Genomic DNA, 18,645 nt, shown 5'->3' with positions numbered 1-18,645 from the left:
TGTCTCGCTAATGATTGGTTAGGGCGAAACGAAACATAATACCCCGACCGCCCGAAAAGGATTCTGGCTGACATGAACACAGCGTCATGCTGAGGACGTTAAGGACGTGAATTGAAATGGAAATTCAATCTGTTTATCAGACTAACCACTTAAGAGTATTTAATCTAATTTCGAAGAAATACTTTTATGACCCCTCACTGATTAAACACCTGATTACAGATTAACACCACTGAGTTCCTTCTATCTTAAAAAGAACGAAAAAAAAAGATGTAACTTGTCCCATGCCAGCATACAGAAGAGTAAGTGAGATGTCAATCAAGCACAGTCTGATTACGCCCACAGGGTCGGGAGAAGGTTTAATCAGCCAATCAAATCGCCTGTGTGGGTATTCCCTGGGTGTCCAGGGGCTTTAATATAGGCTACATAAATTAGCATCACACACAAATTCATAGTTTATTTCATTTTTTTAAAGCAGTTGTCCTCTTTCCATTATCTGAAATGTGAAGCACTTTGTGACCTGTTACATAAAATTGCTTCCTAAATAAATGTGACTCAACCTAAAAAAGCACCTGTTCTGTCTTCTCTTGTTCTCTCAGTCTCATTTTACCTTCATCTTCGCCATGCATTTCTACAAACACTCATACTGTTGTGTTTTTGCCCTCTTTCCCTCCCTCCTTCCTCCACTTCTGCCCTGAAATGCTGCACACCATGTTGATAGACAGGTCCATTAAAAGCTGTGTAAATGTCCCTATGTGGAGGTGCATATGGATTCTGCAGGGGCAGGTGAGGCTATGTAATGCACCACATCTAGGTATTTGTGTGTGAAAATGTATAAAGTCTATGTTTTAATGTGTGTGTAGTGTTCCTGTTCACTGTTCCCATGACAGGAAAAGTGAGCAGCCCACAACACCAAACCACAAACAGTGTAATGCTTACGGTGAGCTTCATTTACTTTACATTACATGTGACATTTCCAACCACTCTGAGCCAATTATAGCTGACAGCAAGCTAATTCAAGCTCACTTTGATTTAGTAAAGGCTCATATAACCACATTCTACTTGTTTTTCTATTATAGACCTACCCCTGTTTCTCCATAGTGACTTTTTTGTGTAATAAAGAAATCTCAATTTTATTTATATAGCACCAAAGATTAACAGAGGTTATCTCAGGGCACTTTTCATATAGCGCACTTTTCTAGAGAAAAAGAGAACATAGCACAGTACAGGTACAACATAAACATGTACAAAAATAATGAGACTAATAATAAAACTAATAATTATAATAATAGGATGAATAATAGTACTAATAAAACTAAATATAATAATAGATGATAATCATAATATTTTAAGGGTGTTGAGCAGGATCATGGGGGCAGTAGGTAGTTTGCAGTCACAGATCCAGACTCTCTAACAGAGATACCTGCAGAAAGTGCCAGGAAGAGGAGAGGAGAGATGAGAAAGCACAAAACTACAGGAGAGAGAAGAAGTCAAGTTAGTAACGAGCATTGATGCCATATGAATGCGTGCAGATGGAAAGGAAGAGGAGGAGAGAGGAGCTTGGTGCATCATTGGAAGTCCCCCAGCAGTCCAGGCCTATAGCAGCATAACTAGGGGATGGTTCAAGAGAGGCCTATCAAAAAGGAAGATTTTAAGCCTAGTCAAATGTGGAGAGGGTGTCTGCCTCCCAGACCAAAACTGGAAGATGGTTCCACAGTAGAGGAGCCTGATAACTGAAGGCTCTGCCTCCTGTTGTAATTTTGGAGACTCTAGGAACCACAAGCAAGCCTGTATTCTGGGAGCACAGTGTTCTACTGGGGTAATAAGGTACTATGAGCTCTTTAAAACATGATGGTGCCTGACCATTAAGGGCTTTGTAGGCGAGTGGGAGGTTTTTAAATCCTGTTCTTAATTTTACAGGGAGCCAATGCAGAAAAGCTCACACAGGAGAAATGTGATCTCTTTTCCTAGTTCCTGTCAGTACTCGCGCTGCAGCATTCTGGATCAGCTGGAAGGATTTGTTGGGACAGCCTGATAATGAGGAATTACAATAATCCAGCCTAGAAGAAACAAAAGCATGGACTAGTTTTTCTGTGTCTTTTTGAGAGAGGATGTGCCTAATTTTTGCAATGTTAGGTAGGTGAAAAAAGGCAGTCCTGGAAGTTTGTTTTATGTGAGAGTTAAAGGACATATCCTGATCAAAGAGAACTCAGAGATTCCTAACTGTGGGGCTGGAGGCCAGGGCAAAGCCATCTAGCGTAACTATATCATTAGATAATGTGTTTCTGAGGTGTTGGGGGCCAAGCAGAATAACTTCAGTTTTGTCTGAGTTTAACAGCAGAAAGTTGCTGGTCACCCAGGTCTAAACACAACCTCTATCATGGTACATGTTATTTTAAATTATGGCAAAAACCACAGTGATAGACAAGTTAATATCATTTTGTGATATATATTGTTATACCGCCCACTACTAATCCAATAACTTGTTCTATATTAAATTCTCCTGCCCTTTGGGCAAGACAGAGCCAGAGACACTCAACTGCTACCGAATCCGTCTCTGGACTCCTGCACACAGCAGAGGGCTCTTCATGTGTATTCTATTCTCAGTTATGCCATAGTGAGGGGAAATACTTATTCCTGACAGGTGTCCCTTAAAATATAGCAGGACATCTCAAACATACAGTTCAATCACCGCTCTAAATCAGTTTATATTATGTATATATACATTTAATACCTATGTTTATTCAACATTGGTTATTAAACAACAAGTTCTCTTTTACGACAATATTTCAAATTTAGAAAATAATGGAAGCAGAAAAGAAACTAACCAAGAAACTAATCACTGTTTGTGATATAGAAACCACACATTCAACCTGCAAAAATACAGTCCGGTCTTTGATTAACACTGATAAGAGCAAAGTGTTTCACGCAGTGCTTCTTTCGGTGGGTCAAAGGCTTAAATGCACACACATTGTTTGTGTAGTGATTAATATTTGTGAACAGGTGTACAAAATAGGCTTGACCACCTCAGACGATCAACATAGGTTTAAAAAGTCATAAAAAAGACACAAAAATACAATGGAGCAAGTAAGTAATGAAAAAAAGAGAAATTAAATGTATAAACATAAAATAAATAGATAAATACATAACATAAAAAACAAAATGGAAATGAAATTTAAAAAATAAAAAACAGGAAAACAATGTTGAAACAAACAAAAAAGGTGTTATTCAAAACCTTGCACATCTGCATTAAGTGAATCCTCAATAAAAGGCACAGAGCCACATAAAAAATACTGGCCATCGGTACAAACACAAGAACATCAATAACAGATCAACAATTTGTATAACGTCCGTGGAGTAGAAGTGATGGACTCACCTGTTCCTCACCTCCACCTCGTCTGTTGTTTTGATGTATCAGCACACAACTGTGTGTTGTGACTTACAAAGTCTACAGGGCGAGTCCCTTATTAAACAAGAGTAGGTCAAAACCTGGTATGTGGCTGGATCGCCCTCTCTCTGTTTGCTTCTCTCCTACTCCCTGTGCTCACATATGCAGTAATTTAATAGAGCTGAATTCCCCATAAAAGTGCTCTCATTTACATGTTTTTCTGTTTCAGTTGTGAGAAAACGGAACAAGTATGAAATAGTGACTGAAACATGGCCCATTAAGACTGCATGTTAACCAGCTGTCACTTCCAAGCCATTTCCAAGCTGCTGCTCTGCACTGCTAAAATCCTGATTTTATAACCGCGACGTCGTCTGACAAAGTCACCGCACAAATGAGTTAAAGTCATCGGCTGGGCTGTGATGTCGGCTATATTTACTCGTAAAATGATCACTCAGAGAGAAGGTTAGAAGCTCATTCATCTCTTTGTCACGGACATTTGCATTTATGGGGCAGGCCCCGCTGTTGCGGACCAGCCAATAAAACAGATATTTAGTGTCATATACAATTAAAGCAAGAACATATTGATTTGGGCCTCCATTTGTTCTTGGGCTTCACTGGGACAAACCCTGAGCAACAGAGTCTCAAATAACACTGGTACTCATCTCAGCCCTGTTTCACTATACACACAATACACATTGTTTGCACTTTGTAGTTTGTAGTTTATATGTGACTGTGCAGCATTGTGGTGAAGGAACACTGAGTGCAGGTTCACCAAAACCACTTACCTGAATATATCAAGGCATTTTCAAAATAAAATACAACTAAGACTGTTATTGGTATGCAGTTGGAATTTGTTTTTCTGTGTTGAGTGAAATGCAAAGGTGAAATGTCTGCTGATGTTGCTGCAGACGATGTTGTGAATCACACGTCCAGGTTTCTCCATGAAATAGAGCTAACACCTGTTCAGTGCTCGTACTGTTTGGAGATCTGTGACATGAATATTTTATTTTGACAGCTGGTCGTTGTGTATGTGTATATGTGTGTGTGTGTGTGTGTGTGTGTGTGTGTGTGTGTGTGTGTGTGTGTGTGTGTGTGTGTGTGTGTGTGTGTGTGTGTGTGTGTGTGTGTGTGTGTGTGTGTGTGTGTGTGTGTTTTTGAGTGTGACTGGGTTTGTGTCAATGTCACACTTTGCGTGCGACAGCCACAGGAAATAGCTCATTCTGTCATCAAGACCTAAAGTGTCAGACTTTCTTTTTTTTCTCACCCCTGACGACAGAACATTGGCTTCTTTTCAAAGGTTTGTGTGTGTGTTTTGTGTGTTTGTCTAGAGTTTAAAGTGAGTGTGTGTGAGTGAGTGAGATAAAGCCACCAATCAAAAGAGAAAGTATATAGATGAGGGTATGAATACTATTTGTCGTGTATTATCCACCTGTACAATCATATAGGATGAAAAAAAGAGAATGATTTGACATATTTTTTACTCAGATAAATTTTCTCCTGAATATTGTTTCTATTTTTTCCTTATTATATTTGCTTGGTTCCATAAGTACTGTATACTGTGTAATTTAGGCTGCTGCATGCAAATTCTGTACACTGTAATGTTTCCAATAAAGTACCAGGTGCTGCTGTCAAGCAGATTGTTAAGTTGACATTCTATTAACTCTTTTATTTATCAGTAGTGATTATGAGACAGGGGATAGAGGAACAGGGATACAGAGATGATAACGAGAAAGACAGGGGAAGAAAACCTCATAAATGTCCTCCTCTATGCTGTTTTAGCCCTTTGATTCGACTTTGGTCCTCCCACCTCCTCTCCTCTCCTCTTTCTGTGTCTCCAGGCTAATTAATGACAAATTAGATTAGAGTCAAAGTGAACTCTGCTCCGTGGAACTTCCACTTGCCTCTTGTACTCAAAAGTAGAGCTGTATGATATGGGCTAATTATCATATTCCACCTATTTTGACAGATATTGCAGTTGGCGTACAGTTTTATCCATTTATTTGTTTCAATCTCCACTCTGCTAATCTGTAAAGGCAGTTGTTAAAACAATGCAGTGATTCAAGCAATAGGCAGCTTATTAAATCTTTGTAATTTACTTTCTATGTCTGTTTGTACTTCTGCTGCCTTTAGGACAGACTAAACAGTGTTTTATGATTCCAGTTTAAATTTGCTGTATACAGGGAAAAAAACGAATTCGTACTTAGCATTGGGGCTAAAAAGCTCCTACAAAAGCTCAAACTTCTTCAACACACAGTCAGAAACACAAGAGTTAGAAGAGTCCTCCCCACAGTGGTGCCACAAAGATGGCAAAACAGGAGATTGTAGCTTATACCTTGAGTTTTTAAATCTGTATATCCTGAAAATGTAGCTTCACGTTGTTTTGTGTAACTGTACAACAAATTACCCACATTATGTATTTTGGTTATACGCACTGACTTGACTTGCCAGAAGACATTTCCACTTGGACTCTCTATTAGATAGTAGGTAGTAACCGTAGTAGTAGTAAATTGAAAGGCATGAAAAGGGCACTTTTGAATCCGTTTGCTCCATGTCAAGACTTCATTTACTGATGATAAAACAGAGTCAGACACTTTTGCAGTGTAATGGGATACCAGCTGCAATGTCTGTTTGAATTTGATCCCTATCAAATGCATTTCCTTATCCGTGTTTCAACATCTGTTCACCTGTTTAACACCTGTAGACCTGGTGAAATTAATCCAAGTGAAGGTTCTTCTTTGTGTGTGTGTCTGTGTGCACAATCCTGACAGAGCCCAGCCTCTTGAATAGATAGACCTGACCTCCAGGTTAATGATTGTTACAAGAGGAGCTCAGATCTCTGTGTGTGTGTGTGTGTGTGTGTGTGTGTGTGTGTGTGTGTGTGTGTGTGTGTGTGTGTGTGTGTGTGTGTGTGTGTGTGTGTGTGTGTGTGTGTGTTAAATTGGGAGGTTGACTGTGTCTGTTTGAGTGTGTGTACAGGGGTGAATGATTGTGTGGGTGGACAAGTAACTGGAGAGGTGTCTGCAGGGGCATGAGAGTGACAGCAACACAGACAGAAAAACAGAAGAGTTGTCGAGCTTGTTAGGATAAGCTGGAGATGAGAAACTGAAGTCATGGTCTGCAGTGTGTGTGTGTGTGTATGTGTGTGTGTGTGTGTGTGTTTGTGTATGTGTGTGTGTGTGTGTGTGTGTGTGTGTGTGTGTGTGTGTGTGTGTGTGTGTGTGTGTGTGTGTGTGTGGACGGATATGAACCCTGCAGCGATAATTTTTACACAAGTAGGTAACGTGACCCAAGAAGAGTTAAATCAAGGGCAACTGGATTCGGTTGTAGATCTTGAAGACTTTTCACCTCTCATCCAAACAGCTTCTTCAGTTCAGACTTATTGCTGGGGAGTCCCAGGTATTTAACCTCTGTGGGGTCATTACGTGAAGCTCCCCTCAGGGTCTTCCCACCTCCTTCTAAAGCCAGGCTCAGACAACAGGAGTTTTAAAATCCCAATCAATTTTGAAATTGGGTTGCATCACACAATTAAGGAGAAACTTCACAGATTATCTTCTCTCTGATCTCAAACATGCACACACTACAAGATTTGAAAATTGTGGCGCATCACACACTATAGGACAATGTATTTTTGTGATTGTTTTGGCAGAGGGAGCAATCGGGGAGCAATGCACCACCTCAAGTGATCTCACATGAGCTCATGAGGAAGCAGGTTTAAACAAAATGGAGACTGTGGTGCAACAACTTGCTGTCACGTTAGTAATACTTTGCAGTGAGAAAAAAACAGAAGCAGAAGGCTACACGAGTCTAGTTGAGAAAATGGCTGGAAAGACACAGTCGACACGGGTTGTCTCTTCTTCAGCGAGAACTGACAGTTTTGATATCTCTCAACAGTAGTATGCTAGCTAACATTAGCCTCAAGGGCTAGAATGTTTACCGTTGCTTGGCAACACTGTCAGCTCCACCCTGGATCCGAGTTGATTCGACAGAAAACTCCTGTAGTCTGGGTCTGGTTTAAGGGGCTAACTCTCTGATCAGACAATATCCAGTAGTAGCTTTTTAAACTGATTAAAGTGATTTGCATTTTGCTGCTTTAACACCATTGTGTAACGCTTTGTATAGATATGCTGGTGTCCATAATTTCTTTACATGTGAAACAAGTATAGCTCATTAAACAAAAGTGCTAATTATCATCAGCATCAAAACAAGCATGAATTGTGAAAGCCCAAGTCAAGATCTGTTATTATTCATTATGCATTTAACCAGTCAAAGTAAAGTAATAAATAATAACATTGAGTGTTTTGTGAAAACTGTGAACACAAAATGTCATTTTAATACATTTAATACATAGAACAAATACTTTTAAAACATATTTTAATATATACTCCTCTTGGCTGTGGAAAAATCACCCAAAATACAGTTTTTCAAATTGTGATGATACTCTTTCTTTTGTAGGGTTTAGCTCTGACTTTTGTTTTATAAACATTCCCTAAAATAAATAAATAAAAATAGTCTAGAGTTAACTGTCTAGCTGCAATGATTAGTTGATTAATCGATTAGTTTGGTCAAAAATATTATCAATTAATCATTTAGGTCATTTGTCAAACAAAAACGCATCAGGTTTTTGGATGTACGGTTTTTTGTGTGCTTGCAACATTATTTGTTTGCATCCTTTGTTTTTAGCATGGTGGAGCCAGGGGGTTTCAGGGCCAGACGTGACTTCAGGGTTTACAGAATATGATGATCAGATGCTATTCACACAATAGACCTAGCAAACACAAAATATTGTTTTTGTTGCATATTACCTGCAAATGACATAATTGATTTATTGAGAAAATGTTACGATAGACAAAGTATTTCCACATTAATAAATTTATAGTACAACATAATTTGAAGCTAAATTATAGCTAGTAATGCATGATGTCCACTTTAGTATGATATGATTAATCATAATTTTCTGCTTGTAACAAAGTCAATATTTGAGAAATATGATTATAATATTGTTCCTTAGATGTTACTTGTGATCACCTTATTGTATTTTACCTGCAACAGTCTTCCTCTATAGATGAACTGGACAGATAGTCCCGAGGTGCATACCTGACGTTCTGTCGGCCATCTTAGATATTGGGGTTTTTAGCTGCGCCTACACTTTCTTGCCACTATATTGCTGCCTATGGTGTTTTCAAGGACTGTCCACTGTAGTGACTGATATGCAGCCACACCATCCGAACCCCGGCATATACGAGAAACTAGCCTTTGAATAGCTGTCCACTGTAGGGACCATTAAATAGTCCAAACATAGACTGTTATGTTGTTACAAAGTGTCTGACTTTGTAACAGCTGTCTTGATCCAAAGGTCATCGTTGGTTTCAGATAACTTTGACCACAATCTTCTCCTAACCATGAGCTTTAAATTACCTTAAAGGTGCTACATATAAAGTGTTAGCTATTGCTACATAGCCAACGTTAGCATTAACAGCTAGAAGAAACAGTTCAGTATCAAACTTCATTCCTTTACTTGCCAAGAGCTGTCTCCAGTGGTGAAAAGCAACGCCAATTTGAACTCTTGTTTTGCTTCGATTTCTATCACTTCTTTTTTTTCTTGCTGAATGTGGTTTCTTGCCCTCTAGGCAGCGCTTTTTCTTCCTCCTCTCATGTTGGATTTAGGGTAGACTGGACTCAATATCACATCTTGAGGTAAAAAGTGGTATTACGATACAGAATGGGATGGGGCTAGCTGGTTAGAATGCTAACTTCAGAAAATATCTCTGCAACACATACATGGACATGTCAAAACTGTTATTTCTTTGCATTCTGTTTATAGTTTTAGTTTTAAAAAAAAAACTATAATACTTAGATGTAGCATCTTTAAATTAACCAGACTCCAACCATAGAGAGTACCGATAAGAAAATATTTCTTATATTTCTATGTAAATATGTTGGTCATCCGCACTAGTCAGAGTTAAAAGCAAATTTTAGTCATTTTGGCAAAGGTTTTTGATAAACCTGGCACAAAACAAGGGTGCCAAAATACACTGATTACACTGTTTATAATGCCTCATACGACTTGTGTGCTATTACATATAAACTTCAAATATGGTACACCTTCGGGCATGAAGTTAGGGAACAAGAAAATGTAAAATTTTGAAGACTTTTATTTACTTTTCCTTTTATTTAATTAGGATTTTAAAGAGTTCAATATATAAAAAAAAATGCTTATGCTATATTCTGAAGAAAGAATTTATTCACTGCCCTTTGCTTTGATGAATATTATTTTTAAAAAACCTGCATCATACACGTACCCCTAACTGTGCTGTCCCAGCCTGCTTTGCTGTCTGGCATTTTCTAGCTTGACAGCATGAGTGATCCCATGTTCTGTTAACTCAGTGGTTAAATTCAGTAATTACAGTTGTGATATGTTATTGTAGAAGTGACTTCTTCCCTTTAAGCTATTAACCATGATTCTGTTTTTTATACATAGTAAGTTTTGAAGCTTCGAATACAGTTACAAAAAAACAAGCAGAAACAGGTTCATATTTGCATCTACAGAGATGTGTTAAAGGAAAATACTCACATCTTTTAGCTACTTCGTAAAATTGCTGTACTGGTTCCCCTCTCCTTTATATTTCCTCCTGCTGGAGTGTGCAGATTCAGCATCGTTGGAGACTGTCAGGGTTCATTTTTCTACTTTCAGAAAAGACATTTGCTGCCATTTATGCTTGTAATAACTTCCACAGGCCTGAAAATTGCCTGAGCTCGCCAACACACCATATGCAAACTGACTGGCAGGAATGTGAACCATACACAGACAGTAACTTGAAGTGATGCCTGTACTCTAATGCTTTGGGGCACATAAGACACCTGTCAAAGCTGTCCTGTGACATGCTTATCAGTCTGTGTCAGGGCTGAGGTTTCAACATTCGGGTCAGGACTCCTCAATGGGCCTGAAGGCAGTTTCGGTTCAGATGATGGCTACTGGTCATAAACAATGTTGGATGTTGTCTGTCTGCATTCTGTCTCAGGCTGCAGGCTGGTGTATTATTAGTGAAAGACTTGGGCATCCTGTGATCTTCATTAACCTCCATCGGCAAACAGAAGCACTTTGATCCTGTACTACTCAGTTATTCCATACAGTATATTAATGTTTGTGACGGAAATCTTGTGAGCTGCTAGAACAAGGTTCGGGAGACCAAGGATGGCTTAAGCAGAAGCATTTATTGATGCTCGATGCATCGAGGAGAAGAGTGATGAGGAATACAAACGTTAACAAATTAACAGGTGTAATGCCAGCCAAATCTCTCTTGCAGGGTGGAAGATTTTATTGGGTACCAACTCTGAAAAATGCATTACATTCACCTAAGTCACATTGTACAGTATAAGGAATTTCAGGGGAAGACTGTCTCTGAGCTGAAGGAGTCCTGTGTATCACTAGACCCCCCCTAGGCTGGATTCCCAGTCCATGACATCAATGCGACCTTGGTTGCTATGCCAACTGCCATTGGGGACTGGGATAGTTTGACTTTATCAGTGTTTACACAGCTATCCTTGAGAGAATTAACTTGTTTTGGGGGCCTACTTATAAGTCTTATAAGTCTAATAGTAACTAAAGTCCTCAAGAAGAAAAATTCCTTCACAGTTTTACTAGTAAGTTTTTGCTGTTAGTATCCAAAAATTTTATGTAATGTAGGATAAAACAATAAGATGAGAAACAATTATTTAACTAATAATTTAATACTGTATTCTTTGTTCTTTGCCTGTGCATCTGATATGTCTTTCATACTCTACTCGCTTACTTGTAGCACTGTCCTCCTGGGTGAGTTATTGCATTGATTGTCAGTTGTAATATTTTCAGTGGGTACATCCTGCATTCTGGCCAACCTTGCACCATGCACACTGTATACTTAAGAGAGTATGCCACTTATTTAGCATTGCACTCCTTTAACACTGCTTGACTCACGATCAACAGTTTTTACAAAAAGGTTTCAAAATTGATGCAGTAGAATTAGAGATATTGTCTTTTTTATACCACACAAAGTTCTTCCTTGTCAAAACCTGGCACCTACGTTACCCACAATTCAAGTTGACAACTGACTGTTTGGTCTGAGATTCAGGTGTGTTATGCTAGTAGTGGCTAATCTAGCCTTGCACTGTAGCGGTCTACAGAGGTCTGGTCTTACCTCTTTCTATTGCCACACCTCCACTTTTCTCCATTTGTAAACTTGTAGTCTTTGGACCCAACCCATGCTGACTTATATGACAATTTAAGTCAGCTCCCTCTCTCTTTTTATTTATTTATTTATTTACAAATGGAGTAATACTCCCCAAAACCTGTAAACATACACTGATGTGTAAAGTCTGTGGAACAAAATAGTACAAACCATGCTATTAATTCAACATTAGCCAAGGCTAACTTTTTAAAACTGCAAAGTGTGAGCTATTTTTGTCATTACCATCAATTCGTGGTTAAAAATGTCTTTCTCTTCCATTATTATGATGATGTGCATCAACAATTCTATGCTGAACAAATGTAAGACGGATACAAAAACGAGAAAACTCAACATTAGCGTAGTCAAACTACATAAACATAGACTCCCAATTCTGTCGTTTTCCATATATTTCACTGAAGAATCACACTTTAAATCAGAGTTGTGAGGTTTTGTCAACTAACAAAAATGCCCAAGGATCTGCTTACAGTATAAGGGCCGTAGCACGCCCACACAAGCAATCTTGATCATTTTGTATCATAGGTTGGGTTAAAAAAATTAATATAGATACTACCATTGGATTAAAGCGTAAGAATTGGTGCTACAGTTCCCTGCTGAGGATAAGAATACTGTACCCAATGCTTAATCACTGAAAACTTATTGCTCATTTTGTTGGTTAAAAAAAAATGGTGTGATGCAAAAAACGTGTTGTAGACACCTGAAGCACACAGGTTTGTAGATCAGGATCTACTCTGTCTATGCATGTAGCTGCATTAAGGGGTCACTTTAAAAAAAACTTTTGACTTTTGCTGACACCCAAATACAGTGTATCTCATAAACAGTTTTCATTGGAACTATACCAAAGGAAGTATTCCCCATAAAAATAATAAAAATGAATATATGTCTATGTATAATGAATAATATGTCAAAAACCAAAACTAGCTGCATGGCTAGATTACACAAAATGTAATTCAGAATTTTTATTTTTTATTTTTTGGTGAACTCCCCCTTACTCCCACACAGCTTCCTCACCTATTAGCAAGGTGAAAGGATTCACTGGTTTTAACCACAGTGAAGCAGAAGTGGGTATTCTGTGCTGCTTAGCTGCTGATTAAGTTTCACATGATGAGAGCTGAAGAGCTGCCTGGATTAAAAAACTGCTGACTCCTTTCCCGCCACTGTTCACTCCCTTTCCGTTCTCTTACTGCTCTTTCCCATCCCTCCATCCCTCGCTCTATCCCTAATTTCTTCAAGTTTCTCTCATGATGCTGGTTATAAAGGCAGCAGGATAGACTAGGGCTCATTAAAATCAGATCAACCCCCTTCTCTTTCTCCAATTCTACTTCTCCTCTTCTCCGTCTCGCCATCTTCATCAGATGTAATTATGGCAGCAGAACATGGGAGGAACCTGCACAGCAAAATTATACTTCCAAATCTCGTTCCACTTCAGCCATTCAGGGAACAAGACCTACATTTTCAACCTGATCAGAGAAATGAGGGTAAAGACGGAAAACGGGACAGATGGGAAAGAGAAGGGAAAAAAATGTGGGGGGATGTGAAGAAGAGGAAAAACATGGGGGAGAAGAGAAGCAGGGAGGAGAGGAAAGAGAACTACAAAGAGAATAGGTTAAGGAAAAGAGGATGTCAGGCTGTAGCAGTGGTTGTAGCCGCTGAGTTAACAGAACATGGGATCAGTCATGCTGTCAAGCTAGAAAATGCCAGACAGCAAAGCAGGCTCGGACAGCAGAGTAAGGGGTCCGTGACTGATGCACGTTTTTTCCCCCTGTGCTTTCCACATCTTCCCCTCAAATTCAAGGAGCCAACTTGTCCCATAGCACCATGCAAAAAAATTAGCAGGGGAGCGTTCAGTGGATAGCGAGTGGGGTGATACAGTACATTTGCGCATTGCATTGTGGGAAGGAAGGGGCTGGGAGAAACGCTTGAAACGTGCAGAGATTTACTAGCTTTGCTCTGGCTGCAGAGGAGCTAAAATAGCACTATTTATGGATGCTGGGTCGCAGTGGTGGATGCAAAGCTACAGTAGGACAGACAGGACGAGAGCAGGTTGACACAGCTCAGAGAGAAGCTGTGTTTTTTGCAGTCGGGAGAAATCAGAGAGCCAAGCAAGGTCCAGACACAAGGGAGTATCAGCTCTCATCTGGAGGAAGAAGAGAAGGAAAGAGGAAGACAGGAGAAGAGGAGGAGGAAGAGAGGTGATGTTTTATTTTTATTTTTAGATGCTGAAGGGTGTTGTGTATTCATTTCGTTTCGCTGTGTGTGTCTCTTATGATATCTGTTTGTGTCTTGCTTGTGCCTACACTTGATTTCTGCGCGTATGTGTGTATATCTGTGTACTCTTGTGGATTTATCTGTGTGTGTCTGTGAGATATGTATGCTTTTCACTCAGGCTGCGGTTTCGGCACGGCAATCACTCAGCGCTGCAGTCAATTTGTGGTTGATTTACCTCTCTCTCCCTCTATTTCTGGTTGATTACAACTATTCTCTCTGCACTTCTGTTTTCCACGACAAGAAAGATGGACCATATTCTATGTTTAGCTATCCAAATGCAATTTCTCTATAAACTGTAGCTTTGAAGTTTGATGAATGAATACAGAGTCCATTGGGTTTGGATGATAAAAGACACTGACTCAGCAGTGATATTTAAAATAATCAATAGCAATCACCTTTGAAAGGAAAACTGAAGGACTTATAGTGATATTTTATATCAGTGCTGTCCTCTGTCTTAACAGAAGTTCATTTATTCTCTTTCTTTTTCTCCTTTGCTTCCTTTCATTCTTTGTTTCTGATGCTCTTTCTTTTACCTGGTTTCCGTGCAAATACTTTCCTTACATTACTAAACAAACTTACAGCAGTCATAACTCCTTCAGCTTCACTAAGACATGTTGAGCTAGCAAGCACTGTTCAAACCTGCAGCATCTTATTTAAATTCCATTGGAGAAAGATACATTATATGTCTGGATTTGGGGGAATTATAGAATTATTATTATATTATTAGTATAAGATGTATAGAAAGCATGTCCAAAACATCTAGAATATTTCAATTCAATGGATTGGTACAGTCACAAAACAGTCTTGGGTTTAGATAGTTCACACAATTGAAGTTAACAGTAACTGTAACTGTACATGGGTAACTTCAATTGTTGGAACAAGCTGATACAGAATGTATATGTAATGTTATCATGCAGACAAAACAGAAGGATTTTCATAGGGGAAAAGTGGATTTTGAGAGGTTAAAATAACATCAAACCTGTCTGTTTCCCGTCTGCAGGTCCAGGAGTGGTTGTGTCTGAATTGTCAGATGCAGAGAGCTCTTGGCATTGATATGACCACACCTCGCTCTAAAAGCCAACAGCAGATTCACTCTCCGTCTCACCAAGCCAAACCCATCGTCCAGCCTCAGCAGCCTGCACCTCAGCCAACGCAGCCGGCAGCAGCAGCACAGCCCAAACCTTTTGCGCAGACTCAGCCCACCCAGCGACAGCAGCAGCAGCCTCAGTCTCAGCCGTACAGCCAGACGCAGCCCTATTCTCAGTCCCAGCCTTACTCCCAGTCCCAGCATTATCCCCAGTCTCAGTCCCAGACCTACCATCCATCCCAGCCAGGGCTGCAGACTCAGCCTCACGCCTCTCCAGGCTTACAGAGACACCCAGGCCCTGGCGGCCCCCAGACCCAGACAGGGCCCTCTCAGCAGGGCGTTAGGTCTGACCCATACTCCCAGAGAGGTCTCGGAGCTGCAGGAGCTGTTGGAGGTCCTGCAGGAGGCCCCAGCCAGTCTGGGGGTCCAAGGATTCCCCACCCTGGCGCTGTGCCCCTACCTGGCTTGACGAAGGCGCCCTCCCAGCCCGATTTGGGTCGTGGTTCTCCAATGCACCAGCCAGTGACGCGGCACCATGACCAGACCAGAAGCGCCGGCTCCTCGCCGGCCCACAGACCTCAGAGTCAGGCCCCTCCTCCTGCCCAGGACGGCCTGACCAAACTGTTTGGCTTTGGAGCATCGCTTCTCAATCAGGCTAGCACCCTGATTAGTGTTGACCCTCTACCCACCGCCTCCACCCAGCCAAGCCCCGCACGAGGCAAGGTGGTTTTCAGCAATGCAACTCCTGACAACAGGCAGCAACAGCAAGGGCCCACTGGCACCAAACCATTCGGGATGGGTGGCCCTCATGCCCCAGCTCCAATGGGTGGCCCTCATGCGCCAAGCAAAATGGGAGGCCCTTATCCACCGAGCCAAATGGGGGGTCCTCATGCGCCGAGCCAAATGGGAGGTCCCCAGGTGGGTGGACCCCATGCGCCAAGCACGAAGCAACAGCAGCAGACCATGCCCCATCAGCAAAAAGGGCCACAAGGACAACAACCACTACCACAAGGACAACAACATCAGCAAACACCTGCTCATCTGCAGAAAGCACCGCAGAAGCAGGAGCCTGTGGCAGCCCCTGTGCGTGCTCCAGAGCCTGTGAAGCCTAAAGTGAACTGTCCTCTTTGCAAAACGGAGCTGAACATCGGCAGCTCTGACCTGCCCAACTACAACACCTGTACGCAGTGTCAAAGCCAAGTGTGTAACCTGTGTGGCTTCAACCCCACGCCGCATCTGGTGGAGGTAAGAGGAATATTATACATACATATAATACAGTGTACACACATATGAAACACATAATTATGTCAGCAAGTAAACTTGTTTCACAACATGTTGTACATATAAAGAACTGTACATACACACATACATCTTCAGAGTCATCACCTCCCAGATAATCGATACCATTCAGCACAAAGAGAAAATACTATTCATTTGACCGTTGGACCTCTTCCTCTTCACTGTGTGGATGCAGTTAGGCTCAGACCTCTCATCTTTCTCCTTCCTCAGAGAAATCCGATCTCTTTTCTCCATTCTTACTCTGTTATTATCATCAGTGTTTATAAGCCTATATTTCATTTAAGATTTCCTCTTTTTTTCTCTTATACAAGCTCTTTCTTTTTGCTTTCTGTCTTTCTGTGATAGCTGTAAGTCCCTTTGTCTTCATTTCCATCTAGCTGCTTGTTTGTTTTCCTCCATACCTGGCTCTGTCTGTACTTCTATTAGATCCTGCTTTTATTCACAACTTTTCTCTGCTTCCACTAACCCTTGTTTTGCTCTCTTTAACCATTAAGTCCCCACTTTCTTGTTTTTACTATTTCTGGGTATTATGCTTTACATCGCTATACATGCACCTTGCAACTTGGTGTTTGGATGTAACTGAGCTTGGTTTGGTCTCATTCCATTCATTTCCCCTTGGTAAATTAAGTAGTAATTTAATTAAAATGATCCTTAAGTTCATTCATTAGTTGAATTAATTTTTAACTAAAAACACAGTTTTCTTGATAACAGTAATCCTTTATTCTGTTCATTTCCCTTTTTTTTTTAATTTATCGACTAATTTTGCAGGAAGACAAACACTGCTTATATAATGAAGAGTAAATTAAAAAATAAAAGTAAAATAGTACCTTTAATGCTGTACTATTAATGGCCTATGAACACGTGGAGAAAAAGGTACTAAAAACATCTCAAATCTCAAACACAAACATGCACAAACAAGGGCACAAGCGGATTTAGTCATTTTGCAGCATCTCAGCTCAGTTTCTTTTAGTTACTAATAGTAAATGCAACCCCACTGACTCTCCTCTCATCTGTCGTCCCCTTGAACCTGAACTGTATTTGACACACATTTCCACAAAGGAGATTAGTAAACCTACTAATTGGAGCCCAGATTCAAAAGAAACCTCTATTAAAAACTGTAACAACATGTGGGAGTTGACGTTGCACTTATTTGTGGCATAATCCACATCCACAGTGACCATTCATCAACTGCTGAGAGAGTGGTGTACTAACCCATAGGTGGTATCTATGAAGGGCAGACAGAAGCCAAACAAGGTATTGTTTTTTCAAGGATAATTGGTTCATAAGACAATGAGAGAAGAAAGAGCAAGAATAAAAAATGAAGGGTGAAATAAAAAGACATATATTCTGAGCTGGAAATACAATGCGCGAGAAGTAGAGATAGATGAGGGGAGGAAGGCATTAAAGAGTGGAAGCTTGTGAAAAGGCAACAGACAGAAGGAAGAGAGATAGAAAAATAAAGATAAAGAAAGAGACAGAGCAAGGGCAAGAAGGTCAAAAAAGAGAGAGAATGACGGTTTTGAGAGAAGCAGATCCACAAAACACAGACATCTTTTTCAGTTATGCTTTCTTTCTTTCCTCAAAAGTGATTCTGCTCATGCCACAATGAAATGAATATAAAGGCCAACTGCTCTCTCACCCCCACTCTATCGATCCAGATGCAGACTCAGAGGTGAAAAGAAGGAAGAGAGAAAGCAATAGAAAAGGAAAGAAAGGAAGAAAGGAGGTACAAAGTATGAAGGTGTACGCAGGGAAGAAGGGAGGGAAGAATGTAAGGAAGGAAGAAAGGAAGTTTTAGGAGTTAAGGAGGGAAGTATGTCAGAGTGCAGGACGGTATTACCAAAGGATGGAAGGATGTCAGCAAGATGAAAGGTTCATAGAACTACATAAGGAAAGAGGGCAGCCATTAAGGAAATTAGGAGGAGGAATTGCGGGAAGAAACTGATGAAAGAAGAGACTGAAAGAAGCATGTAGCAAGCAGAATGCATGTCAGTCAGTCAGGCAGTTTGAGAGTGGCTCTTGTTGTATTTACTTTGAGGCAGCATGACGCCTTCAGGGTCTCTGGAGAGTACGATTGTTCATAGTACTGAACTGTACTGTCACTGCCACAAGACAGACCTAGAGATAATATAAAGGGTTATATATAGCTACGACCACTGTGTGCATGTCAATGATAAATACACACACACAGCAAAGAGAGAGAATGGGTCAAAATGTGATTCAGACCGTGAGAAATCGTCAACATTAACACATGCTGGTCAAAAGAAGACATATAAAAGTGTGTGTGTGTGTGTGTGTGTGTGTGTGTGTGTGTGTGTGTGTGTGTGTGTGTGTGTGTGTGTGTGTGTGTGTGTGTGTGTGTGTGTGTGTGTGTGTGTGTACAA

General features: G+C 40.4%; 1 protein-coding gene across 1 annotated transcript in view; it reads left to right on the top strand.

The window, feature by feature from the left end:
• Positions 1-18,645, top strand: part of bsna (bassoon presynaptic cytomatrix protein a) — a 154,867-nt gene that overhangs the window by 62,126 nt on the left and 74,096 nt on the right. The window contains exon 3 of the mRNA XM_040153420.1: positions 14,876-16,207. Coding sequence (XP_040009354.1) covers positions 14,876-16,207 — 1,332 coding nt within the window. The remainder of the gene's footprint in view (positions 1-14,875; positions 16,208-18,645) is intronic.

The sequence above is a fragment of the Xiphias gladius genome, chromosome 18 (genome assembly GCF_016859285.1).
Source record: "Xiphias gladius isolate SHS-SW01 ecotype Sanya breed wild chromosome 18, ASM1685928v1, whole genome shotgun sequence".
NCBI classification, from domain to species: domain Eukaryota; kingdom Metazoa; phylum Chordata; class Actinopteri; order Istiophoriformes; family Xiphiidae; genus Xiphias; species Xiphias gladius.
Note: the sequence above shows the minus strand (reverse complement) of the source record. Positions and strands in the feature narration are given on the sequence as shown.